The 27930-nt window shown below is 43.4% G+C and overlaps 1 protein-coding gene across 2 annotated transcripts in view; it reads right to left on the bottom strand.

Annotated features, from left to right (window-relative positions):
- Positions 1–1531: 1531 nt before the first annotated feature.
- LOC140479173 (lactosylceramide 4-alpha-galactosyltransferase-like) overlaps positions 1532–27930 on the bottom strand; it is a 49092-nt gene continuing 22693 nt past the window's right edge. The window contains exons 1-3 of one of the 2 annotated variants that reach the window (XM_072573171.1): positions 8951–9046; positions 5579–6083; positions 1532–3387 (exon numbers count right to left, since the gene is read on the bottom strand). In XM_072573171.1, coding sequence (XP_072429272.1) covers positions 2773–3387; positions 5579–6058 — 1095 coding nt within the window. In that variant the 5' untranslated portion in view covers positions 6059–6083; positions 8951–9046 and the 3' untranslated portion in view covers positions 1532–2772. Of the gene's footprint in view, positions 3388–5578; positions 6084–8950; positions 9047–27930 lie in introns of those variants that run through there. The other variant, XM_072573172.1, reaches the window with a different exon arrangement.

Here is a 27930-nt window from a genome sequence, read left to right as displayed (position 1 = left end):
CCCCAATTGAACCTTCACGCCTCATCTTTACATAGGCCGCCCTCTTCCCTTTAACAAGGGATTCCAATTCCTTATTAAACCACGGCTCCCTCACACGACCCTTTCCCCCCTGCCTGACAGGTACATACTTATCAAGTATGTACATACAGGTACATACATACAATGCATTGATTCAAAGCGGCAGTTTACCACCATCTTCTCAAGAGCAATAAATGCTGGCCCAATGCCCATATCTCATGAATGAATTTTAGAAATTCTTGAAGGTAGCAGCACCTATACTTAAGTTAATTCAGAAGGGTTATGGGAGACTTGCTTTTGTTGGTCAAGTCACTGAATACAAGAGCAAGGAGGCAAGATGGAACTGTATAAAATGTTATTTTAGTTACAACTAGAACATTGTGTGCAGTTCTGGTCACCACATGAGATGAAGGATGTGATTATCTTAGAGAGAATGCAAAAGCAATTCACCAGGCTGTTCACGGGGCTGGAGTGATTCCGCTTGAAGGGTGTCCAGACAGGCTGGGGTTGTTTTCCTTCATGCAGAGAAAGCCAAGGGGGAACCTGATTGTTATGAAGGTCATATGCAGGGAGAATATTCTCTCTTAGTCGAGGGATCCTGTACCTTAACCTTCTGGGGAATCTGTGCTTATCCATTCTCACCTCTTCCACATCTCTTTGGGCGGCACGGTGGCACAGTGGTTAGCACTGCTGCCTCACAGCGCCAGAGACCCGGGTTCAATTCCCGCCTCAGGTGACTGACTGTGTGGAGTTTGCACGTTCTCCCCGTGTCTGCGTGGGTTTCCTGCGGGTGCTCCGGTTTCCTCCCACAGTCCAAAGATGTGCAGGTCAGGTGAATTGGCCATGCTAAATTGCCCGTAGTGTTAGATTAGGGGTAAATGTAGGGGTATGGGTGGGTGGCGCTTCGGCGGGGCGGTGTGGACCTGTTGGGCCGAAGGGCCTGTTTCCACACTGTGGGTAATCTAATCTCTGATTGGAGCCACCTGCCATTGGAGACCAGGCCTTCAGTTGCTCTGGAATTCCTGCAGTATTTCTCACTGTCACTCTCTCTATCTCTGCTCCATTAAGATGCTTTAAATCTAACTCTTTCTATACTGGTCTCAATATCTCGCTTGGTGGCTTGGTGTCAAGATTTCTTTCATCTTGTTCCTGTGAAGAACCCTGAGAAGTTTTTACTCTGTAGAAGTCTCTACAGAAATGCAAGTTTTTATTTGTCTAATCCTATTTTGGCCATTTTCAACTTAACTCTTAATGGACCAGAATCAAGGGATCATTGGCTCGCAGGAGCTCTGAAGGAACAGCTCGTGTTCAGTCTGGATTGTGTGATTGGTGGAGGTCTGGGGAGAAGGTTAGTGACAGGAAACAAAGTCCAGCAACTGGGAAATATCCAGTGATCGCTGCATTAGAGAATAACCATTTAAAACCTGAGTGGGAAATGTTAACTCCCAAGTCAAACCTGCTGACTCAATTCAGCACAGAGGCGAATAAAATCGACTGTAAATTCATCCCTTTCCAAACCAATTTACTGTGTCACAATCATCAGCAGAGATTTACATATTCACACATCATCAAGAAGACAGTAACACTGCAGTAATTTAAAAATAGATCCATTCATCATGTGTTAACTGATTAATCAAAATATACAAGATAGAAAACTAGAACTTTTATGAGTTTCATCATCCACCAGGAAGCAGAAATAACCTGAGAATGTTGTAAACATAAATAACTTTTCAGAATCCTTCTGAATCTTGACGATCAAAGTGACTTTCAGATCCCAGGCAGCATCACCAACATTAAACCCCACATTCCACATCCCTGACCATCACTAGCCAGAGACAGAGTAACCGGGAACACAATGATTGTGGGCTTCCACCAAGAGACAAGATTCCAAGTAAGTCCGCGAGATCTGAAATCAGGATGACTGAGAAGCAAAGATTAACTGTCCTTGGTCTGACCGAAGTAACCTCAGTGCGTACTGAGCAGAAAGTAACACCATGAATTATTCAAGAGAAGACTAAGCCTTGGGTTCAGAGAAACAGAAGATTGGATTCCCATGCCCGATGACACCTGCGGATCGACTTCAGATGTAAGAAATTGCAACAATTCTGACAGACAGACAGGTTGAACTGACTTTCCGACTCTGGGATTAGGAAGGTTTGCAATGCTGCTGATTGGTTTAATAATGAGCAGAACGTTCACAGGAGGGCCTAAGACCTTCAGGCTTGTATGTATATATAGTCCAGCTCAGATAGGACAGCTCCTTTACCATGTGAATTACCTCAGGGCAGAAATACAACTAGAGAGCGAAAGGGAGTGTGAGACCTTGGCCAGTGGTTGGTTTAGTCTTCATCTTGTTGGAGAAATATGTGATGGTCAAAAGACAAGGAGCATCCATCTTTTTGCTGACCCCTTTTTCCCCCTCTACATATCTCCTACTTTCATCTGGGACACCAAGCTACACCAAAACTCAATCCTTATCATCACCCAGCAGCCTCATGGACAGCAACAAGATCCCAGTGAAGATTCCATGAGATGGAGCCAATTGGGACTCTATTAAATCATCCACAGTGATTGGTTTGCTTAGCAGTGATGTTTGTAATAATTAAAAATCAGTGTAAAAATGCTGGGCAATACTCAAACATATCCCAGGAAGAAAAATCACCAAAACTAGACCAGGAGTCATCATGTTCTAACCTGTCTTGTCCACGTTAACATGGAGGATCAGTGTAACCAGGATGTTCAGGCGCAATGTTACTATTTTTTTGCTGGTTTTTCTTTCTGGGATGGAAGAGATTTATATGTGCTTGGGCAGTATTCACTAAAGAAATATTCTATTAAAGATCGACTTGCTTTGATTTCAATTTTACGATTACCAATCATATAATTCCAGATATGTACTCCAGTAGTCTTTGAGAATTCCTTTTCGATAGTATCATTGTTGTTTTTCCATGTATTTTTTTGAAAGAACCTTCCCCAATTAGAATATGGAACTGGGTAGAACCAGTTGTTGGACAAGAACATTATCCCTTTGCAATCTTTGTTGCGGAAGTTATTGAGATTACCAGTTCCACACCATTTCTTCAACATTCGGGTCATCAAGTCTGGACCCTGATGGCCCCAAGCTGCTCCATTGTATTTATCAACAAAATCTCTTAAGCACATCTTGGTAAAGGAATGAGAGCGGTTGAATCCCAAAGCTGCATTATTGGCATAATTACTCGACTGTTCACAGAGGAAGTTTCGGAACTCCAAGGGCTTGAGTGAAATGATATCCGTGTCCAGATAAATGCCTCCATACTTCCACAACAAGGCTATCCGACAGCCATCAGCAAGCACATGCAACCAGTGTCTTTCCTTGCTGGGATCTACCTGCAACAGAGCAACGGTTCATATTAATTCTGCCTGCTTGTGTCCCACAGGACTCACTTTTACCAGCAACACATTCTTTCCTCTCCTTGTCTTGTCTCTTCCCACTTCTATCCGCAATAATTCTGATGCTTTCAGAATTTCCAGTCTGTGGGCTCCAGTTACCCCTTCTTCACCATGGACAGACAACCCGTTCACACATCCGTCCTCCATCAGAATGGTCTCAGAGACCATCCAATGCCCCCAGAATGTTAACCTGAGTTTTGGGTCAGCTTTCAATGCGTGTGCAAGCTTCCAGTCACAATCATGCACGATGAACCATCAAACAGTTTTTTGGCCTCTAGCAATAGGCTCAGTCAGACTCAAAACACTGTCATTGATATTGGTTGCTATCTAGGAAAGCTTTTATTTACAAAATAATAATATTAATTCGGGGATGTGGGCATTACTGGCCATCTCGAATTGCCCATGGGAAGGTGTCTTCTTGGACCATATGGTATAGGTCACCCTCAATTCTGTGGTAATGATCTGAGGAGGATAAAACAGATGAAGCCCAGTGATAACTGAATGATTAGAAAGTTCAAAAACAAAAACAGAAAATGCTTGAGAAATCTACAGGTGTCACCCCTCGACCTCCTACTCTCAAGTGTAAAAAGTCTCAGCCTATCCAGCCTCTCCTTATAATTCAAACCCTCCAGTGCCAGTAGCATCCTTGTAAATCTTTTCTATACCCCCTCCAATTTAATAATATACATCCTCTACCAAAGCAACCAGAATTTTACACTGTCCTCCAAACGTGCCCTCACACATGTCCTGTACAACCTCAACATGATGCCCCAACACCTGTACTCAATGGTCTGAGCAATGAAGGCACCCTCCAGCCTTCCGGCACCTCACCTTTGGCTGTAAATGATATAAATATCGCAGCTGGAGGGCCCTGCAATTTTTCCCTAGCTTCCCACAATGACCTGGGATACACTTAATCAGGTCCCAGAGATTTAACCATCTTTATTTTTTTTAAGACCTCTTGCACCTTCTCTTCTGTAATGTGCACTGTTTTCAAGCAAGCTATTTAACACTTGAGTTCCCTGTCCTCCTTGACATTCTCCACAGTATATACTGCTGTGAAATAATTATTAATATCTCTCCCATCTCTTATGAGCCCACACATAAATGACCTGATTGATATTTAAGGGGCCTCTTTCTCTCCCTAGTTGATCATTTGCTCTTAATGTATCAGTAGAATCTCTTCAGATTATCCTTAACCTCATCAGCCAAAGCTTTCTCACATCCTCTTTTTGCCTTCCTGACTTTCTTCTTTAGAATGCCCTACTCCCCTTATATTCTTCAAGAGATTTACTTGATCACAGTTGTCTACACCTGACATATGCCTCCTTATTTTTGACCAGAACCTCAATATCTCTTGCTATCCAGTGTTACCTTCTCCTACCAGCTTTGCCATTCACTCTAACAGTAACATACTGCTTCTAAACTCTTCATTAGATGAATTCATCACTGAAGTACTGATCTTGCGATGATGACAGTTGGACAATTTGTAGAATGAATCTTTCCTGCAGCTACAATGGGGCCCAAGTGGTTTGCTTCTTTCAAATTTGTACTCACTGAACTGACTGACTCTCGAGCCCTCTCTCACACACAAACTGACCTCAATCCTGAGCTTCTGCACAGTCTGACTCTCTGTTTAACAGATAGAGAAAAGGTTTGATCCGAGTTCCCTTCCAGCTCTGTCTCAGGGATTAACCAGTTGAGTCACCAATTAAAACTGCTACCTACTTCCTGGGAAATGTTCCCCTGACATCGCTGCGTTCAAATGAATGGAATAATTTCAAAAGTGTGAAAATAACTGATATACTATTCTCTGGATGGACGAGTTTCCAAACTAACAGCCCCCAACCACCAATGAACAAAGTGCAGTCTGAATAATTGAGATAAATATTGACTTTCAGAAAGAAAAATGACCCTGGCCTTCTTTCAGATTCTCCAAGTGAGCAACTGAAATTCAATCTAAAAACTGTAGGAATTCCAGAGTCTGCATTATCCATCATTGTACATATAGAAACTGGGATTTAGTTTGTCAGTATAAATCTCATTACTCATTTGTCAGATTGATGACTAAAAGCAGCTCTTATCATCCATACAGTCATCCACGAGCCAGTTCTGTACAACTCCTTACCTTCACATACCATCCAGCCAAGGGTGTGTTGTTGAACAATTCTTTAGGATTCAAGGGCAAGATGATGACATTCTTGAATGTAGAAAGCAGAGGGATGCCTTTGTACTCAGGTTCTCGATATGCAGATACGTTCCCAGTGAATGCTTTCATGAAGTAATAAATTGTTTTGTTTGGGTTTAGTCTTGCTGCTGATTCGATGCTGCACATGGCCAGTGGGGAAGGGTTTAGTTCAGTGGAGGTCTGTAAAAACATAATTCCAGGCTCTGTGCGTGGCTGTGGGTGTTTCACAATCACTGTGTTCTCAGCAGTGACCTGACCGGACCATTGGCCAATGGAGGTTATTTTGGCCGAATAGTTTGTCAGAATGATTGTAAAATCATTTACTCTTAAAAAAATGTTATCAATTGAGGGGCTTGTAAAAAAAAAGATGACACATATTAGTGTTAGGAAAAATAAGGTGAGGGCCTGACACCTTTTCATCACTGGAGTTAGTTTTTCAATATTCCTGTCAAAAGAAAATAGTCCAGTTGTGATATTATATAGTCATACCTTTGAGAAACATTAGTTATGAATTAGGAGAAAGTGAGGACTGCAGATGCTGGAGAACAGAGTTGAAGAGCATGGTGCTGGAAAAACACAGCTAGTCAGGCACCATCCGAGGACAGGAGAATTGACGTTTCAGTCATAAACCCTTCATCAGGAATCAGATTACAGATGAAGGGCTTATGCCCAAAAAGTCGATTTCCCTGCTCCTCGGATGATGCCTGACTGGCTGTGCTGCTCCAGCACCACACTCTTTGAATCAGTTATGAATTCAAAAGCAAAATGCATTTGTTGCTGGAAATCAGAATAAAAGCTGCTAACAGCTCAGCAGGTTTGGCAGCATCTGTAGAAAGAGAAACGGAGTTAATGGGGGGATACTTGTCCTTGCGCTGGTGCCAAAGATAAACGTGAACAAGTGAAGTTAATTGGGTAAGAGTCAAAAATGCAGATTATCATCAAGAGAATCGTTAGCAATTTAAGTTCTTTGATCTCAAGCTGAGGTTTGCACTTCCAAACTGCAGGTGTTGAGGGATGTATCTGCACACATTAACTTCTTACTAAAAGCACAACTTTTAGCAGGAATTAATTTGTCTTTCCCAAATAGCATCAACAACCACCCAACAATAAATGTGGAGCAATACATACTCCACATGATCTCAAGAAAAGCTGAGTGCACTGGACACACGCAGGAGCTTTACACAATCCAGATCAAACTGATTGGCACCAACATGAACATTCTGACACATCACTTTTGACATGTCATGGCAGCTGTGTCTGCCATCTACAAGCTACCCTGTGGAAATCCACAAAGCATCCCCTCATTGCAACTTCCAAATCTGCAACCACAACCTATTCCAAGGATATGGGACCACAATGAGCTGCAAGTTTCTCACCAATAGACATCGTCCCAACTTGGAGCCTTCACTGGCAGCATCTGTGAAGAGAAATTAAAGTTAACATTTTGAGTTCGGTGACTGGGGTAGTTGTCAGAAAGAGTCACCACACCCAAAATGTTAACTCTGATTTCTCTGCACATGTGATGTTAGACATGCTGAGCTTTTCCAGCAACTTCTATTTTTGATTCTGATTGAGAGCATTCACAGTTCTTTTGGTTTTTATTTGGACCCCTCACTGTTCCTTTGTTGGTTCAAAATACAGGAGTCCCTTCCTCCCAGGACTCTGAGTGTACCTCCAGCATACAGACTGCAGCTGACCATAAGGCAAGAGCACAGATGCTAGGCTTATAATCCAGAACCCCAGGTTAATGTTCTGGGGTCATGGGTTCAAAACCCACCAAGGCAGATTAAGAAATTTGAATTCAATAAAGAAAAATCTGGAATTTAAAACTAGCCAAATGGCAACCATGTATCAATTGTCATAAAGGATTACTTGGTGCATTAATGTGTTTCAGTGCTGCCCTTCCCTGATCTGGCCTGTGTGTGACTCCAGAGCCACAGCAATGTATTTGACTCTGACCTGCCCTTTGAAATGGCTCTGACAAGCATCTCAAAGGTAATTAGGAGCAGGCAATAAATGCTGGCCCAACCAGTGACGCCCACATTCCATGAATGAATAAGCAAAAGATCAAAAGTCATTCCAGCAACGTCACAATTCCTGATATGGGTGAATGGATATAAAATAAAATATTCACTGCAGCAGTGGAAACATGCTTTAAAGCACCTGGAAACCAGAAAGCTGCTTTTCAAATATAATCCTCAAAAAAAGGTAAAGTACAGCAGATGCTGAAGATTGCAGATAAAAACAGAAAGTATTGGAGAAACTCAGCAGCAACAGTGGAGAGAAACAGAGTTAATGCTTCGAGTCAGGTCAGATTCTTATTCAGTTAGTAGAAAGTGAGGACTGTAGATGTTGGAGATCAGTGGTGCTGGAAAAGTGCAGCAGGTCAGGCAGCATCCGAGGAGCAGGAGGATAGACGTTTCAGGTATAAGCCCTTCATCAGGAATCTGCTGAAACATTGATTCTTCTGTTCCTTGGATGCTGCCTGACATGCTGTACCTTTCCAGCACCACATTCTCGACTCTGACTCTTGTTCAGAGCTGCAAAAGGCTGGAAAATGCTATGGTATTTAATTTACTGACAAAGGGGAGAGAGGCCCACTCTGTGACCCCCTCAGCACCTCGCCCACTCGCTCCTCCTTCCCTTTGTCAACAACAGAATTCCATCATTTCGCAACCCCCTTCAGTTCCAAAGAAGGGTCACGGGACTCAATGTCCCTCTTTGTCATGAGAAGCTTTCTGACTTGCTGCATTTCTTCAGCACTTTCTATTTTTTTTATTTTAAATGGAATCCTTCCATTCTCCTTTTCTTTTGTGATCAGTCAATGACTTGAAATGCCAGAAACTGACCCTCCCAGTTTTCCGATCTCCTGCAGTTTCTCAGCCTGTGCTGTTCCCTCCTGCTCTGTCTGTCTCAGCTGCTCACTGCACTTTCAAGGAAACCTCAGGAAGAAACTGATTGTTTAGTTTTAAAGAAAACAACATTGAAAACTGTTCTCTGTTTCTCTAATCAAATCACACACATTTAACACGACGTTGTACTGACTCAACAATCAGTGTGATGATGATCTTATCGTTCTGACCAGTTTAACAACACCTACCATTTACATCTAGTGAAAGGCTGAAAGAACAATCACACCAATATTGGTAAAGACATTTTCTCTGCCTGAATGTCTCTAATCTATATTGTTCCCAGTACAGTTCTCTAATTTGAATAAAAAACAAAGATCAAAGGGGACAAATTCCTTTCCAATTTAACAAGAATATCCTGACGATGTGATAGAGGAAGAATTTTAAAGCCATTCTCACTTACCGGATGAATCCAAGTCTGTGAACCAGACAATGAGCTGTTTTATGTCATGAACTGATCAGCAATAAATTACTTCCACATTCAGGAGCTGAATGGGTGTGTAGGTGTAGATGGAAATGTTCACATCAGGTGTGTCACGATATCAGGAAGTTCTGCAGGAAAAGCTTTTCAGATTAAAGGAACAGCAGAACATTGGACAGATTTTTGTTTCAATTTTGCGATGCAGTGACGGTAATTTTTTTCATTCATTCATTGGATTTTTCATTCATTCACCACTGGCCTGCATTTGTGAGGGGGGCACTGACCAGGCCAGCATTTATTGCCCAGAGGGCAGTTAAGAGTCAACCACGTTTCTGTGGGTCTGGAGTCACATTTAGGCCAGACCAGGGAAGAATGGTATTTTCTCTCCCCCAGGGATATTAGTAAAACAGACGAGCTTTTCCCTCAACAATTTATAACGGATTGATGGTCATCATTAGAGTCTTAATTTTAATTTTATATTGCATTTAAGTTCCACCATATGCTGTGGCAAGATTCAAAGCCAGGTCCCTAGAATATTATTGGGATCTCTGGTTTAACAGTTGAAAGGTGTGATGCTGGAAAAGCACAGCAGGTCAGACAGCATTCAAGGAGCAGGTGGATCAATGTTTTGGGCAGAAACCCTTCATGGGGAGCAGCGATGTGGGGAAGGGGGTTGAGGGATAAATAGGAGGATGGGGGTGGGGGTTGGGTCAAGGTAGCTAGGAAGGCGACAGGTAGCTGCAGGTGGGAGGATGCTAGTGATATGTCAGAGGGAAGAGTGGAGCAGATAGGTGGGAAGGAAGATGGACCGGGAAGAAATGTCAAGATGGCAGTGCCAAGTTTGAGGGTTGGATCTGGGATGAGGTGGGGGAAGGGGTGTTAAGAAAACTGATGAAGTCGATATTAATGTCTTGTGACTGAAGAGTCTCAAGACAGAAGATGAGACGCTCTTCCTCCGGTTATTGGTTGGCTTGGGTTTGGCGGTGGAAGAGGCCCAGGATTTGCATGTCCTTGGCAGAGTGGGATGGAGACTTGAAGTGGTTGGCCACAAGGCAGTGATGCGTGCGTCCTGGAGGTGTTCCTGACACATTCTGTGAGTTGACATTCTGTCTCCCCAATGTAGAAGAGTCCACATCAAGAGCAAAGGGCAGTAGCTGAGGTGTTTGGAGGTACAAGAAAATCTCTGCCAGATGTGAAAAGATCCTTTGGTGCCTTGGATGGAGGTGAGGGTGGAGTGTGGGTGGCAGATTTTGCATCTCTTGCGGCAGCAAGATAGGGATGGGGAGGAAAATATATCTTTGGCGGTGAGGTCCAATTGGATGTGGCAGAAATGGTGGAGGATAATACGCTGCATCCTGTGATTAGTGGGGTGGAAGGTGACGACCAGGACTTCTATCCTTGTTGCGGGTGGAGGGCAGCGTTTCATGGGCAGAGGTGTGGGAAGTGGAGGAGATGCACTGGAGGGCATTGTTGACCACGTGGGAGGGGAAATTGTGGTTGTTAAAATGAGACTCCATCTGGGATGTCCTGGAGTGGAATTGCTCCATCTGGAAGCAGGTACAGTAGAGGTGGAGGAATTGGGAGTAAGGGATTGCATTTTTAGAGGAGGGCTGTGGGAGGAGGTGTAGTCCAGGTAGCTGTGGGAGTCAGTGGGCTTGAAGGAGTTGTCAGTGCCGAGTCTGTCACCAGAGCTGAAGATGGATGGGGTCCAGGAAGGGGAGGGAGGTGTCCGAGATGGCCCAGGTGAACTTAAGATCAGGGTGAAAGGTGTTAGTGAAGTTGCTGAACTGTTTGACATCCTCATGGGAGCATGAGATGGCGCCAATTCATCAACAGTTCATTAAATTCACTAGCACCTTCCACCTATACCTACCTAACCCCCTTCCCAGTAACCTTGCCCCCACCCCCACCCCTCCATCCTATTTATCTTTCAGACCCCTCTCCCCCCACCAATATGGCTGATTAAAGACTTCCACCTGAAACATTAATGCCCCCGCTCCTTGGATGCTGCCTGACCTGCTGAGCTTTTCCTGTGCCGCATTTATCAATTCTGATCAGCATCTGCAGTCCTCACTATTTCTCTGGTTTAACAGTTCAGCGATATTACCATTTGGCCACTGCCTCCCCAACTTTGAACTGGGGGCGTGGTTATGCCCCCACCTGACCCAGTGGTGTGTAACAACATCTCAGAATATGTTGATTAGAAAATAGTTTTTTGAAACATGACATGGATGTGTGTCACAGACAAGTCATAGAGTCATAGAGATGTACAGGAAACAGAGTCTTCGGTCCAACCAGTCCATGCTGACCAGATCTCCTAAATTAATCTAGCCTTATTTTCCAATACCTGGCTCATATCCCTCTAAACCCTTCCTATTCATGTACCCATCCAGATGCCTTTTAAATGTTATAATTATACCAGCCTCCACCAATTCCTCTGGCAGCTCATTCCATACATGCATCACCTCCTGTGTGGAACAGTTGCCCCTTAGGTCCCTCTTAAATTTTCCCCCTCTGACCCAAAACCTATGCCCTCTAATTTTGGACTCCCCCTACCCCAGGGAAATGACTTTGACTATTTACCCTATCCATGCCCCTCATGGTTGTATAAACCTCGATAAGGACACCCCTCAGCTTCGCACAGGCACGAAAATGTCCACAATCTGAACATGGCAAAAAAAAAGTTGGAAATATTGAAAGGCACGGACATCAGTGTAACTGAGCTGTTTGCATTGCAGCAGCAATCGACATGTTGCTGTAACTCTTTCCAAATGGAGAGAAAAGGAAATCAATGCTGCAGAATACTGTGTTTTACTTCAATAACAGACACGTGGAGTTAGTTTCAGAGACTGTCACCATACCTGACAGTGATTAATAAGCATGCTGTTTCCAAGTTAGGATGAGGAAAGAAGCCACAAATTACAAGTAGCTTGAGGCTAAAACGAAAGGAATTCACAAAGGGAATAAATTCCAAATGATTTACCTGAGCCACATGCAAATGGCCATAGAGCAAACAAGATTAGTGAGTTTCTCAGAGGTTTATGGGGGAGAAATGGGCTCCAATTCATGGAGCATTAGCACAAGGTGCTGGGTTAAAGTGAGAGCTGTTCCACTGGGACAGGCTTCATTTGAACCTTGCCGGGAGCTGTGCCCTGGTGAATCATATAATGAGGGTTCTGGATAGGGTTTAAAAACTAATTATTTGGAGGGAGGGGCGATTCTCATAAAGACAAGTTCAAAAAAATCTAGAAGAAACAAAAGAGCAGAGGTGCAGGGTACTGAAGAAGTGAGTATTAAACAGGTGTCACAGGAAAGGGAGAAAACATATACAGAAAAGTGCCACAGAAATTAGAATTAAAGAGTAATAATGGTAAAAATTCAAAGCTTAAGGCTCGTAACTTGAATGTAAGTTGCATTTAAACTAGTTAGGTGAGTTGATGAGATAGATTAGTAAACATTCTTTTGATATTACTTTGCAATGCATTTAGCTGTCACGTAACGCAATGGTAAACTCTCTAAATGTCATTCGAGTGACTGATGTTTGCTCCTGCTCACACCCCCTGTGTTCCCTGATTGCGAAAACAAATGGGACCTGATCCAGCCATCATTACACACAGCTCCTGATCCCTAGATCTTGGACATATTCCAATGAGTAGGTGACTGTGACTTTTAAAATCCTACTCTTCTCACATTGGGACGATCTTTGCTCAGTCCCATCCAGTTGGTATTTTTCCTCTTACTAGAGACTGTATTTGAATAATATGAAACAGATTTGTTCTGAGGTAAGAGGTATTCGAAAGCAGTGATTATATTTCTCAAACTTATTCTTTCTGTCTTTAAGAAGATATAAAGTGTGAATCTATTGGACAGGTCAGAACTGATCATGAAATTATCCAAGAGTCTCGAGAGAGGGAGGAACTGAAAGAAATTAATCTCAGTCAATAAATCATATTGGAGAAGTTAAAGGAACTGAAAACTGACAAATCTCAGGAAGTTGATAATATCCCCCCCTCAAGTATTGAAGGAGATGTCTACGGAGATATTGAACATATTAACAATTCGCTTTCAAACTTCTATTGCTGAGTTTGTGGGCAATAATCTGGCAGATTATAACATGGGGAAAATGTGAAGCTGTTCTCTTTCGGTAAAGCGTCCCAACCTGAAATATCGAATCTCCTGTCTCTGATGCTGCTTGACCTGCTGTGTTTTTCAGCTCCACACTTTATCGATTCTGACTTTTCAGCATCTGCTTTCCTCACTATCTCCAAATTATCCACTTCATCAGGAAGAATGACCAAACCTCACCATCTTTGCTGATGACTAAACTTTGTTATAGAATCATAGAGTTATAGAAATGTACAGCACGGAAACAGACCCTTCAGTCCTTGTCATCAGTGCCAACCAGATATCCTAAATTAATCTAGTGTCATTTGCCAGCACTTGGCCCATATCCCTCTAAACCCTTCCTATTCACCTATCCATCCAAATGTTTTTTAATCCACAATTCATCTTGCAGTTCGTTCCAGACACGCACCACCCTTTGCGTGAAAACGTTGCCCCTAAGGTCTCTATAATATTTTCTTCTCTCACCCTAAACTTATGTCCTCTAGTTTTGGACTCCCCCAACCCAGGGAAAAAATCTTGTCTATTTACACTATCCATGCCCCTCATGATTTTATAAACCTCTATCAGGTCACCCCTCAGCCTCTGACGCCCCAGGGAAAACAACCCCAGCCTATGTAGCCTCTCCCTATAGCTCAAACTCTCCAACCCTGACAACATCCTTGTAAATCTTTTCTGAACCCTTTCAGAACATTCACAACATTCTTCCTACAGGAGGGAGATGAGAACAACACAAAATATTCCAACAGAGACCTAACCAATGTCCTGTAAAGCCACAACATGCCCTCCCAACTCCTGTATTCAATACTCTGACCAATAAAGGAAAGCATACCAAACGCCTTCTTCACAATCCTACCTACCTGTGACTCCACTTTCAAGGAAATATAAACCTGCACTCCAAGGTCTCTGTGTTCAGCAACACTCCTCAGACCTTACCCTTAAGTGTATAAGTCCTGCCGTGACTTTGCCTTCCCAAAATGCATCACTTCACATTTATCTAAATTAAAATCCATCTGGCACTCCTCGGTCCACGAGCCCATCTGATCAAGATCCTGTAGTACTCTGAGGTAATCTTCTTCACTGTCCATTACACCTCGAATTTTGGTGTCATCTGCAAACTTACCACTGATACCTCCTTTGTTCACATCCAAATCATTTATAAAAATGACGAAGAGCAGTGAACTCAGTATGATCCTTGTGGTACACCACTGGTCACAGGCCTCCAGTCTGGCTACAAGAACATGTCAGCTATCCTCTATTTGTATCATTCATTCATTTAGCTTGTTCCACAGATTATATGCATTCATGTAAAGAGCCATTAGTTTACCTTTTTTTGACTTTTTCCCCCTGAATTGACACTATTTACTGCAGCATCTCTAATTTGTGTTTGCTGACCCTTCCTATTCCGCACTGGGTGTTGTTACCCAAATAGCTGTCCTGTAATACTGCCGTACCCTCTTCCTTTGTCAGCCTATATTGCCCCTTTCCCAAACCCTACCCCCTCTAATTCATTTCATGCCCTCTCTGCAGCCCCAGTTTTATGAATCACTAGGACACTGCTCCCACGTTAATGTGAAGCCAATCCCAGTAGAACATCTCCATTCTACCCCAGTACTGGTGCTAGTGCACCATGATCTTAAACCCATTCCTCTCACACCAATCTTTGAGCCATGCACATAACTCCTTGACTTTATTTACTCTTTACCAGTTTGCCAGTGGCTCAGGTAGCAATCCTGAGATTATCACCTTGGAAGTTCTGCTGTTTAATTGAACTCCAAACTGTTCAGAACCTTTCAGCAGAACCTCCTTTCTCATTCTATGATTGTCCCTGGCACCAACGTGGATAACGACAACTGGATCCCTCCCGGCCCCCTCCATGATCTTCTCCAATCGTGAGGAGGTGGTCTGGCTCCGGGCAGGAACCACATCCTTAAGGATTCATTTTCACAATTACAGACAAGAGTATCTATCCCCCTGATTACACTGCCCCAGTCTGATCCTGAAGTTGACTTCATGATGTTGGATGACAGGAAACCGATAAAAAATGGACCTGTACACATATTCAGGTTTATGACAATTTGTCCAGTAATGCAATAGTGCCCCCAACCTCCTTCACTGTTGGTACAAAAACACGATGACAACAACCTTGAAAAGACATGCTCCTGATGTGCGTGTAAATCACAAGAAATCATGTAACAGCTGTAAATACTCTCTGACTTCTCAACGGTCAAAAGCTTTCTGTGTGCATGAACCATTCGCACACTTTCAGGTTGTATTTCTGTCTTTAATGTGTGTTGAACCAGTAAAACCAGCTTCCCTCATACTTACCGGAGAGAATTCAGCAAACATTAGCAACAGTTCATTTCACTGTATTTGATCAAGGTTAAAATTTGACAGAACTTTTCTGCAGCCTCACAGTCAGCTGATTTTTGCTCAGCTAACATCCTGAGCCAGACTTTGCGTGAAGTGGAAATCTTCCTCAGATCGCCCTTCTTATTGACAAGAGGAGACATTTGTAATTTTGAGCCAAGATTCCTCTCGGCACACCTTCAGATATACTGAGCTGTAATTCCATTTGGACAGTCAGAGGAAGGTATACCTCACCCTCTTTTCATAGCAGCAGCTGGCGTGTTCTGAAACAGAAAGGTCCAGAATCACAGGCAGCCACTTTAACATCCACAGCTCATCACCATGTTAAGTGGGACAGACTTCAAACAGACCATGCAGCTCAAGACTGGGTTTATGTGAGGCACTGTGGGCTTTCAGTAACAGCAGAATTATATCCAGCACAACGTGCAACCTCATGGCCTGGCATATCTGCCACTTAACCATTACCATCAAGCCAGGGGATCAACCCTGGTTCAATGGAATGTGCAGGAGGGTATGCCATGGGCACCACCAAGACTACCTAAAAATGAGGTCTCAACGTGATGATGCTACCAAACAGGACAACTTACATGCCAAAAGCAAATACTAAGCAATCTCACAACTAATGGATCACATTTACACACTGCACTGCTGCCATATCGAGTTGTGAATGGTGGTGGGCAATTGTGCAATTCCCTGAGGGAGGAGATTCCACAAATATTTCCATCCAGGCAAACCCAGGACATCAGCACAAAAAATAAAGCTGAAACGCTCATAACAATCTTTAGGCAGAAGTGCTGAGAGGATGATCCATCTTGGCCTCCTTCAGTGATCCCCAGAATGACCGATGTCAGTGTTCAGCCAATCAGATTCACTCCACGTGATGTCAACCATCATTTGGAGGCAATGGATACTGCAAAGGCTGTGGATCCTGACAACACTCCAGCAACAATACTGAAAGATTGTGCTCCAGAACTTGCCACTCCCCTCAGTTTGGGTTCTGCCATCTCCTGAATTCAGTCAAACATTGGCTCAAACATTGAAAGCAGAATTGCAGAAGAGAGGTGGAAGTGACAATCCTTGACATCAAGGCTGGAGTCGACCGATGGTAATATCAAGGAGTCCTCACACACCTGGAGTCAATGTATATCAAGGGGCAAACTCCCTGCTGGCTGGAAGCATATCTATTTGCTGTTGTTTGTTATGCCATTTCAGGTTTGTTTTCCATTTCCAAACTTGTAAAGTGGAGCTGATGTAAATTCTAGACAATAATTTCATTCTGCTCCTGCAGATCGAAAATGTGGAGGATAAAAACAGCATTTTTACTCTGTCCTTAATCATTCTTTTCTCAGGAATCATTGATCAAACAACATCGATAATGAGGATGTGTTAAACCTTTTCATTATTTTCCCGAATGGTAGTATTTTCCATCAATGTATATTTATTTTTAAACCCCTCTTTGAATAAGATGTTATTAATAACAAATGAGTTTACAATCTTACTGGCAGTCTGGTCAGGTCACTGCTGAGAACACGGTGATTGTGAAACACCCACACCCAACCACAGAGCCCGGAATTATGTTTTTACAGAGCTCCAGTGGACTAAACCCTTCCCCACTGACCATCTGCAGCATCGAATCAGGAGCTAGACTAAACCCAAACAAACCAGTTTATTGCTTCATGAAAGTATTCACTGGGAATGTATCTGCATATCGAGAACCTGAGTACAAAGCCATCCCTCTGCTTTCTTCATTCAAGAATGTCATCATCTTGCCCGAAAGAGTTGTTCAACAACACGCCCTTGGCTGGATGGTATGAGAAGGAAAGGAGTTGAACAGAATTGGTTGCTTGGTTTGTGGATGATAAAAGCTGCTATTGGTCACTAATCTGAAAGAAAAAAGGTTGATAAGACTTTAACTTTGGGAATTGTGTGCTTAAATTCAAGATAAATTGAAGTGTGTCATATGACCATTACTTCAGTCTTTCAGTGAATATGGGTTGATATTATTAGAGACAAGTGAGGTGAAGCTTTAGATTGTTTTACTGGGAAGAAGGTGCATCGTACTGGGAGTATGAATCATTTTTGCAAAGTTATTGATTTCTACAGGAATCATAGCAAGTATATGAACTCCAAATTCAATAATACAGTATTGATGAAGAGTCACTGCATTTGAAATGTTAACTCTGCTTTCTTCCTACAGATGCTGCCAGACCTGCTGAACTTCACCAGCAATTTCTGTTTTGGTTCCACATTTAATAACTTGGTTACATCTGAATGTGTTTCTTTGAAACAAGCAGCTCCTAGTAGTGACGGCTATCTGACAATCTCTTCAAACCCCTTACCCAAATAAAACACTGAATTAGAGTCTGAGGCAATGCTGATATCTGTCAGTGGGGAGCTCGGCTAGAGTGACTCATCACAGCTTTACATAAGAAAAGGCATTTTAGAACTCTCAGTCAGTAAGGAGTACAGTCAGTGCAGGGAGACTTCACCAGAGTGAGAGACTGGCTAAGCATGTATCTCTGGGAATTTGGTTCAATCTGTTGGGAAAGTGATGCTAAAGTAAGGATTATTACCGAAAGAAGCAATATGTGGTGAGTGGAGAGTTTGGTGAAAGCTGAAAAGGAATTATTTCTTTTACTGCTAATTGTTTTTCAGCCCCAGTATTTGTTTTCCAATTATTTGCAGCAAAAGGAGCAGGTAAATCCGTAACTATCGTTTAAAACTGTAAGTTTTACCAGTATTGTACGTATTGCAATTTACATTACATCTATATTGTAACGGTTCCTGGCTGTGCTAAAATATTTTGGGAGATGCAGGCTGTATGAGTTATAAATAATTTAACAATGATTAATTAATTCACTCCCCTCTTAGAGATGGTAGATCATGTGATGTGTAGTGTTTGCTGAATGAGGGTTGTTTCTGAATATCGGGCTGTTCCAGGGCACACATATTTGAGGGATGGACTTGCTGCAGCAGGAATCTCAGTTCAGAATTTCTGAGCTGGAGGCACTGTGGCACATCAGGGAGGAGGACAGTGTATTCCAGGAGGTTCTCACACACATATGGACAGGCTCTTCAAATTTGGAGGCTGGTCAATGACAGAGAATATGACCATGGGTAACACATGTTGCCCCATAGGACAAGAGCCCAGGAGCCTTAACCTTTGTAATTGTCCAACCGGCTTGAGGTTTGCCTCTTGTTTGGATGAGAATGAAGAATGCAGGATGATGAGCTCAGTGGTTGTAGTACAGCAAGCCACTCAACTGAGGAATGTCAGAAGGAATGTGGGGGTGGTAGGGGATAACATAGTGAGGGGAAGAGTGAAAGGGAGAGTCCAGGTGGCCTATGTTGTCTGCTTAAAAGCTGGTGTTATATTTCCGAGTCAGGATGGTGTGTGACTTGGAGGGGAAGCTGCAGGTTACATGCAACAAGCATGTGTTAGTCTTAGAGAAGGATAAGACTGTCAGCTCAACGTTCCAGTTTTCAGATGTTACAGACAAGATACAGAGAGATGGAAAAGGGGTGAGGGAGGTGCATTACTGATTAAGGAGAATGTCACACCTATACTATCAGAATGGTATCTTGGAGGGCTCATCTAGCAAGGCATCGAGCATAGAACTCAGGAATAAGAAATGTGCAATCACTATGTAACCTTTGTTCCCCTTACTTATCAAGCACCTATTTACCTCTGTCTTCAATACACTCAATGATTTGGCCATCACAGCTTTCTGCAGTAAGGAGTTCTACAGATGCACCACTCTCGGGCTGAACAAACTCTTCTCATCTCAGCACTAAAGGATCATCCCTTCACTTTGAGTCTGTGCCCTTGGGTGCTACCCTGTCCTCCGAGTCCCCATGTCCACTCTATCCAAGACTCTCAGTATTCTGTAAGCATCAAGCAGATTCTCCTTCATCCCTCTAATGCCTGTCAAATCCTGAGTGCTGATCATACGATAAACCCTTCATCCCCAGGATCAGTCTCGAAAACCTCCTCTGGAGTCCCTCCAGTGCTCGAACATCTATCCTTCAAGACAGGGCCCAAAACTGCTCACTATATTCCTAATGCAGTCTGACCAGAGCCTCATACAGCATTCGCAGTATATCTCAGCTCTTATATTCCAACACTCTAGAAATGAATTCTAACGATGTATTTGCATTCCTAACTGTGAACTGAACCTGTGAAGAAAATCCTGAGCTAGGTCTCCCAAGTTCCTTTGTGCTTCTGATTACTGAAGCCTTTTCTCATTTAGAATATAACCTATGCCTCTATGCTTCCTATCAAAGTGCACAATCTCATATTTGCCCACATTGTCTTCCTTCTGCCACTTTTAGCCCACTCTCCCAGTCCTTCTGCAGCATCCCAACACCCTCAAAACTATCTGTGGTGAGGTAGTGATGGGTGAATACAGGTGTTGGGTATGATCTGTTTGGTTGTTGGGAGATTGTTTGGCTATCGGCTGCCCAGGCAGAAGGTAAGGTATTGTTCCTCCAATTTGCATTCTGATTTATTGTGGCAATGGAGGAAGCCAAGGATGGACATGTCGGAGAGGGAGATTGAAATGGATGGTAACTGGGAAGTCAGACTGGCCATTACTGCCCTGGCTGAGATGCTCGGTGACACATTCCCTTAAATTATGCTTAGTCTCACCGATGCAGAGAAGACCACTTTGGGAGCACTTGATGCAGGTGAACCTCTGTTACATCCAGAAAGGGCTGTTTGTGGCCCTGGTTGGAGGTGAGGGGGTTTGTGTGCCAGCTGCTTTTGTATCTTTTATGTTTGCAGGGTACGGTAGGAGGGGAGGGGATTGGTGGGGAGTGTGGTGCAAACCAATGAGTGACAAAGGAAATGGTCCTTGTGGAAAGCAGAGAGAGATGGGGAGGGGAAGATGTTCTGTATGATGAGGTCTAATTGGAGTTAGTGGAAATGTTTGACGATGATACGTTGGATGTGGAGGCTGGTGAGGGCAAAGAGGACCCTATCTTTATTATGGGTTTGGAGAGGGGGTTAGGTTTAGAGCAGTGGAGCGGCAAATGGAGGAAGTTCAGTGGAAGGCTGTCTAGATGACAGAGGGGGGAGAGAATGTTGTTTCAAATAGGTGGACATCTGGGATGCTTGGGAGTGGAACATGTCCTCATGGAGGAATTGGTAATACAGGATGGAGTTTTTGCAGGATGCAGGGTAGGAGGGGGTGTAGTCCAGTCAGTTATGGGAGGCTGTGAGTTTATAGTATATGTCGGCCTCTAAACTGTCGCCAGAGAAGGAAGTGGAGAGGTCACAAAGGGGGAGGGAGGTGTCCGAGATGGACCAAGTGGGTGGGTTGGAAGTTGTGGGCAAAGCCGATGAACTGCTCCAGTTCAGCCTGAGTGTAGGATGCAGCACTGATGCAATCAGCGATATAATGACAGACGTGTTTGGGAACAGTACCGCTGCATGTGCTGAAGGAGGACAGTTCGATGTTGCCAACAAAGAGGCAGACATAGCTAGGGCCCATCCGAGTATCCATGGCCACCCCTTGGATTTGGAGGGAATGGGAAGAGTTGAAGGAAATGTTATTAAGAATGAGGATTAGTTCAGCGATACAGAGGATGGTATGGATGGTGGGGGGGGGATCTGGATGTGTCTGTTGGAGACGAAGAAGCTAAGAACCTGAAAGTCATGTTTGTGGGGTATGAAAGTGTATAAGGATTGCACGTCCATAGTGAAGATAAAGCATGGGGGTTGGGGATCTGGACATTTCTGAGGATGTGGAAAGTTGGTTAGTGTCATGGATGTAGTTGGGAAGTGTCTGGACCAAGGGGCAGAGAGTGGAGTCGAAGTAGGAAGAAATGAGTTTGGTGGGGCAGGAGTATGCAGAAACGATGGGTTGGCTGGGTAGTTAGACTTGTGGATCTTGGGAAGCAGGTAGGACCAGGCATTTCGGGGCTGAGGGACTATGAAGTTGCAGGCAGTGGCCTTATCTTCTTCCTGTGCAGCCTACAGTGCGGAGGACTCAACACTGAGGTATCCAATTTCAATAACCTTCCCACCTATCCCCTGACTCCCTTCCCAGCCCGGCCTCCTCCCTTCCATTCCAACTGTTGACCCTTCCTTCTTGCTACCAACCAGATTCATTCCTCCCATCGACCAAACCGGGTATACCCACCACCTGTGTTCACCTATCACTACTTCACCATTCTGCCCCTCTCCCTACCCAGACCTCTCTCCCCTCTTTATCTACAGATCCCCCTACCCTTCATATCCATTCCTGAAGAAGAGTTATATCCAAAACATTGACTTGTCCAGTTCCTGATGCTGCCTGGCTTACTGTGTTCTTCCAGCCCCCTGCTGCTCTGTAATCTTGTGAAATGAATATCTCTGCTGTCGCAATCTTTACTGTGGGGAGGCTCCCTTATCTGGGTGAGATTACCAGATTGTACAAACACAGAGTACAATATGTTCTTAAATCTCTGGGATAATTAGTTCTAATGTTGACATTAACTACTTAATGAACCACTTTGTCTCACTTGCACTGAGATTGTAATCAATATATACTCAATGCAAATATTGATTTGTACAATCGATCAAAATGTGATTTTGACTATTTTATAAATTACACATTTTTGTTTAAAACCCCCCAACAGTTTTCTGTGAATCAAGGGAAATCTTTACTTTGTTGCTGTTTATGGATGATATGGATAATTTTTGGATGTGTCTATTGCTGTAATTAATTGACCTTGTAGATTCAGTCTTTGTAGCTGAACGAAGAGGATCTGTCACTTTGTGGAATTGAGCTCGTCGTTCAGAAGTGATTACAATTAGAATAGAAAGACCCCACAAGCTGGGGGAATCTGTCCAATTATTAAAGACAGCTTGCCCCCAGCGACCAGTCTCGAGTGAGTGAGACACAACCACTGGTCAGAAACGTGTTCACTTGCTGTACATTACTTGGGATCCTCTGTAAGGGAGATCAGTCATCATTAATTTGATGGGAGCTGTTCCTTTATTAAATATTGAAAGGTCATTTTGTAAAGTGCCCTGAAACAGAAGGTGTGCTCATTAAAATGGACTGGAGTTATACTGCACCCACTATAATGGTGTGAGACCCAACAATGGGATTTTGCACCATCTGGTTTTAATTCTCTCATGGCTCAGATCAGCCCTGAGTCTCAGGGACCTCACCACCCCCGTATTCACTCCAGTGGAGCAGGCTGTGTGTTGATGGGATGGAGATGGTGTAACTCCATCACGATATCTCAGGCTCCTGCCATGTGGTTGTGGTGTTTGGCTTTAGGCTATATGGGCCACAGTGTTAAGGGTTTAGATGGAGGGGAATTTGTTAAGTGTGTACACGAAAATTTTCTGATTCAGTATGTGGATGCAACAATTAGAGAAGGTGCAACATTGACCAACTGTTGGGAAATAAGGCAGGCAGGTGACTGAGGTGGCAAAGGGGTAGCATTTTGAGGCCAGAGACCATAATTCTATTAGTTTTAAAATAGTGATGGAAAGAGATAGACCAGCTCTAAAAGTTAAATTTCTAAATTGGAGGAAGGCCAATTTTTAGGGCATTAGGCAAGAACTTTCAAAGGTTGATTGGGTGCTGATGCTCGCAGACAAAGGGACAGTGAATTAATGAATTAATGAGAGTTCAGTATGTTCCTGCTAGGGTGAAGGGCAGAGCTGGTAGGTGTAGGGAATCCTGGATGATAAGAGAAATTGAATATTTTGCATCGGCGTTTACTGTGGAGAAGGACATGGAAGGTACAGAATGTGGGGAAATAGATGGTGACAACTTAGAAAATGCCCATAATTACCGAGTAAGAAGTGCTGGATGTCTTAAAATGTATAAAAGTGGATAAATCGCCAGGACCTGATCTGATGTAACCCCGAACTCTGTGGAAAGCTAGGGAAGTGATTGTTGGGCCTCTCGCTGAGATATTTGGATCATCAATAGTCACAGAGGTGAGGTGCTGGAAGACTGGAGATTGGCTAACGCGGTGTTACTATTTAAGAAAGTTGGTGAGGAAAAACCGGGGAGCTACGAACCGGTCAGTCTGACATTGGTGTTGGGCAAGTTGTTGGAGGGAATCCTGAGGGACAGAATGTACATGTATTTAGAAAGTCAAGGACTGATTAGGGATAGTCAACATGGCTTTGTGCGTGGGAAATCATGTCTCACGAACTTGTTTGAATTTTTTGAAGAAGTAACGAAGAGGATTGATGAGGGCAGAGCTGTGGATGTGATCCATATAGACTTCAGTAAAATGTTTGATAAGAATCCGCATGACAGAATTGTTAGCAAGGTTCGATCTCATGGAATACAGGAAGAACAAGCCATTTGGATACAGAACAGGCCTGAAAGTAAAAGACAGAACGTGGTGGTGGAGGCTTGCTTTTCAGATTGGAGGCCTGTGACCAGTGATGTGCCACAAGGATCGGTGCTGAGTTCATTGCTTTTTCTCATTTATATAAACGATTTGGATGTGAACACAGAAGGTATAGTTAATAAGTTTGCAGATGATTCCAAAATTGGAGGTGTAGTGGACAGCAAAGAAGGTTACCTCAGAGTACAACAGGATCTTGATCAGATGGGCCAGTGGGCTGACAAGTGGTAGATGGAGTGTAATTTAGATAAATGTGAGGTGTTGCATTTTGGAAAGGCAAATCAGGGCAGGACTTATACACTTAATGGTAAGGTCCGAGGGAGTGTTGCTGAACAAAGACACCTTAGAGTGCAGGTTCATATTTCCTTGAAAGTGGAGTCTCAGGTAGATAGGATAGTGAAGAAGGTGTTTGGTATGCTTTCCTTTATTGGTCAGAGTAATGAGTGAAGGAGGTAAGAAGTCATGTTGTGGCTGTACAGGACATTGGTAAGAATACTTTTGGAATATCGTGTTCAATTCTAGTATCCATCCTATAGGAAAGATGCTGTGAAACTTGAGAGGTTTCAGAAAAGATTTACAAGGATGTTGCCATGTTTGGAGGTTTTGAGCTACAGGGAGAGGCGAAATAGGCTGTGGCTATTTTCCCTGGAACATTGGAGGCTGAGGGGAGCCCCTATAAAAATTCATGAGAGGCAGGGATAGGGTAAGCAGACAAGGTCTTTTCCCTGGGTTGGGGGAATCCAGAACTAGAGGCATAGGTTTAGGGTGAGAGGTGAGATATTTAATAGCGACCCAAGGGGCAACAGTTTTACACAGAGGGTGCTGCATGTATGGAATAAGCTGCCAGAGGAAGTGGTGTAGGCTGATACACTTAGAACATTTAAAAGTCATCTGGGTGCATATACAAATAGCAAGGATTGTGGGGGATATGGGCCAAGAGCTGGCAAATTGAACTAGATTAATTTAGGATATTTGGACCGAAGGGTCTGTTTATGTGCTGTATATCTCTCTGACTTTATGACCCAATTTAAGGAAGGAATCCAGGTTTGAGAGTGACCAGCAAATCATTTCAACAGCTTTACCCTGATCTTGAGAGAATGACCCTGGAGCTGACATGGTGCTGCGGGATATCCCATTGAAGGATTTTGCAGTGAAGTTATGGAGATGATCATGCTTAAAGTTTGGATCATGTAAAAATGTCCCATGTGTTATCAGCTGACTCCTGGTGAAAGACCATGTTTTTGTTTATGCTGTAGTATTGTTTCATTCTGTTTAAATCTCACATCCAACTGGAATTTGATACTTCTGGTAGAAACCAACACTCAATCACGGTGCATTCCTCAGTTTCTGTTGTGCTGTACTGACCTTGTTTTGTTGGTGGTGGTCAATTCAAGAGAGTCAGATTTTGTGGAGGACTGAATGCAGAAAGTTTTAGTCTCACAGTTCTGTGAAGTGCTGCACAAAGAGTTTTTTTTTTCAAATTGTGACAACTCATGATAATTTCTCTGTTCTGTGCTTGAAGATTAGTTCTGGAAGCTTCTTTGCAAAGTTAGTACTGAAATGTCACACATTCACTGTCCATCTCTGATGTGAACTTTTTATTTACCCATTCATGGGATGAGGGCTTGACTCACTAGGCCAGCATTTATCGCCCATCCCTAATTGTCCAGAGGTCACATCTACGTCATATGTTGGCCATACTAGGTAAGGATGACAGATTTGCTTCCATAAAGGACATGAGTGAAGCAGATGGGATTTTTCAACAATCGACAATGGTTTTGTGGTCATTTAAAAACTAGTAATTCCACATTCTTGATTGAATTAATAGTCTACCATCTGTCATGGTAATTGTCAAATCATATCCAATGAAGTGGCTCCTGCTAATTTGGAGTTGCCTATCTTGCACCTTCTAGGTGAAAGTGAAGACTGCAGATGCTGGAGATTAGAGTCGAGGAGAAGCACGGCAAGTCAGGCAGCACCTGAGGAGCAGGAGAATCAATGTTTCAAGCAAAGGCCCTTCATCAAGATGAATAACTTTTACTCGAAATGTCAATTCCCTGCTTATCTTGTACCTTCTGTCCAATGGGCAGGGTTGGCCCCATTTAGTTCCATCTAAATCCAGCTCATATTCTAAAGCCACATTTGCTCAGGGGTATCCCCTTCTCTAATGTATCATAACCTTTGATTCTCATTCTGCTGTGGAATATCGGATCTGGAAAAGTGCCAGTTGGAAAGGAAAGCACTTTCTTTCTTTCTCTTGCTTTGTTAGGTTGTTCCAGTCTCATCCCAGACGATGCAATGGATTGAGTTTTCCCAGCTCTGCATAGGTAATTTTGGAGGCTGGGAAACCAGTAGAAAATGCTTTCAGGATGACTCTCTGACACTTCCCTGCTTCTGGTGACTTGCCTGGGGCGTATGATCATTGGAATCAGCCCCCGATCCATGGACACATAGGTGATGAAGACAATGAATACTCCAATCACAGGCCATTTTCAACTGACACTGCATCTCTGCTGGTGTCACATGGCCTCCTCTTTATCAGAAGCCTGGCAACACTGTCATAGCGCTCTCTCATTGGGAGGTGAAAGGTCAGTGGGCTTCAGTGTCTAAGTTGATTGGCAGTACCTGAAGTGCCACAATGTTCATGGGGGCACGGGGCTACAGGAGAAGGAGCAGACACACTCTTCAGGAAGGCTAGCTCCTTACTGTATTCTGTTACAGTTTTCAATATTGACAAGAGAAGCTTTCGTGAGTTCGTGCAATTTGAGGTGCCCCATTGATACCCATCTATGCCAGCAGCACTCACCTCTCCGAGACAGGCTGTCAGGGAACTGGGCACCACTGTGAACCCTTCTGTTGGTCCTCCGACTTGCCATCCTGACTAGATAATGAACGTAAAAAAGGACTGTAGTTATGGGGCTGTCCTGTTAGGCTTAATGTCCCTAACGCGTTCTTTAAGATCTGATCAAACTGAATATAAGAAGGCATGTGCACTTTAGTAGAAAACAACATTAAGAGCATAATCTTCTTTAGCTCTATGCAAATTAATGAGTGAATCGATCAGCTTAAACTACGTTAAATATATTCAACAAGCGAGTCTTGCAACCCAATTTGGCTCTTACCCAATTAATGGTGGAACTTGGCCATGATCCCACCAAGTGTCCAGGGTTCCATCTTCACGCAAATGTCTTCTCTGGAGCTACAGGGGCATTTTGGTGTTCAATTCTTAGACAGACTTTTACCTTTCAGCTCTATGAGGTGATAAATTGATGATTGCTTTCGTTTTCAGGATAAGATTGTCCACATACTTTAATAGCTTGCAAAAAAACATACAAAATATGTGCACGAGTATGCCATTCGGCCCTTTGAGCCTGCACTACCATTCCATGTGATCATGGCTGATCATGCCATCTCAGTATCCCATACCAGCTTTCTCTCTACCCTTTGATCCCTTTTGCTGCACAGGGCATGACCAACCCTCTCTTGAATGTATCTAATGAACTGGTCCCAACAGCTTCCTGTGGGCAAGAATTCCACAGGTTCACAACTCTCTGAGCAAAGAAACTCTTCTTCATCTCAGCCCCGAATAGCTTACCCCTTAGTCTTAAACTGCGACCCCCAGGTCTGGACTTCCCCAACATCGGGAATATTTTTCCTATATCTAGCCTCTCTAGTCCCATCAGGATTTTATGCATTTCAATAAGATCCCCCTCCCTCATTCTTCTGAATTCCACCAAATACAAGCCCAGTCAATCCCGTCTTTTCTCATATGTCAGTCTTACCATCCCGGGAATTAGTCTGGAGAAGGTTTGCTGAACTCCCTCAATAGCAAGAATCTTTTTCCTCAGACTAGGAGACCAAAACTGCACACAATACACAAGGTGTGGCCTCACCATAGAGCTGTGTAACTGCAGCAAGACATCCTTACTCCGACACTCATGGCAAGGCCAGCATGACATTAGAGTTCCTCACCACCTGCATGCCAATCCTCAATGACTGTTCCATTATGACACCCTTTCCTAAACTGTTACCATTCAGGTAATAATAGGCCATCCTGTTTTTTGCCACCAAAGTGGATAACCTCGCATTTATTTATTCTAGGTTGA

This window comes from Chiloscyllium punctatum, chromosome 6, assembly GCF_047496795.1.
Source record: "Chiloscyllium punctatum isolate Juve2018m chromosome 6, sChiPun1.3, whole genome shotgun sequence".
In the NCBI taxonomy this organism is placed as follows: Eukaryota; Metazoa; Chordata; class Chondrichthyes; order Orectolobiformes; family Hemiscylliidae; genus Chiloscyllium; species Chiloscyllium punctatum.
Note: the sequence above shows the minus strand (reverse complement) of the source record. Positions and strands in the feature narration are given on the sequence as shown.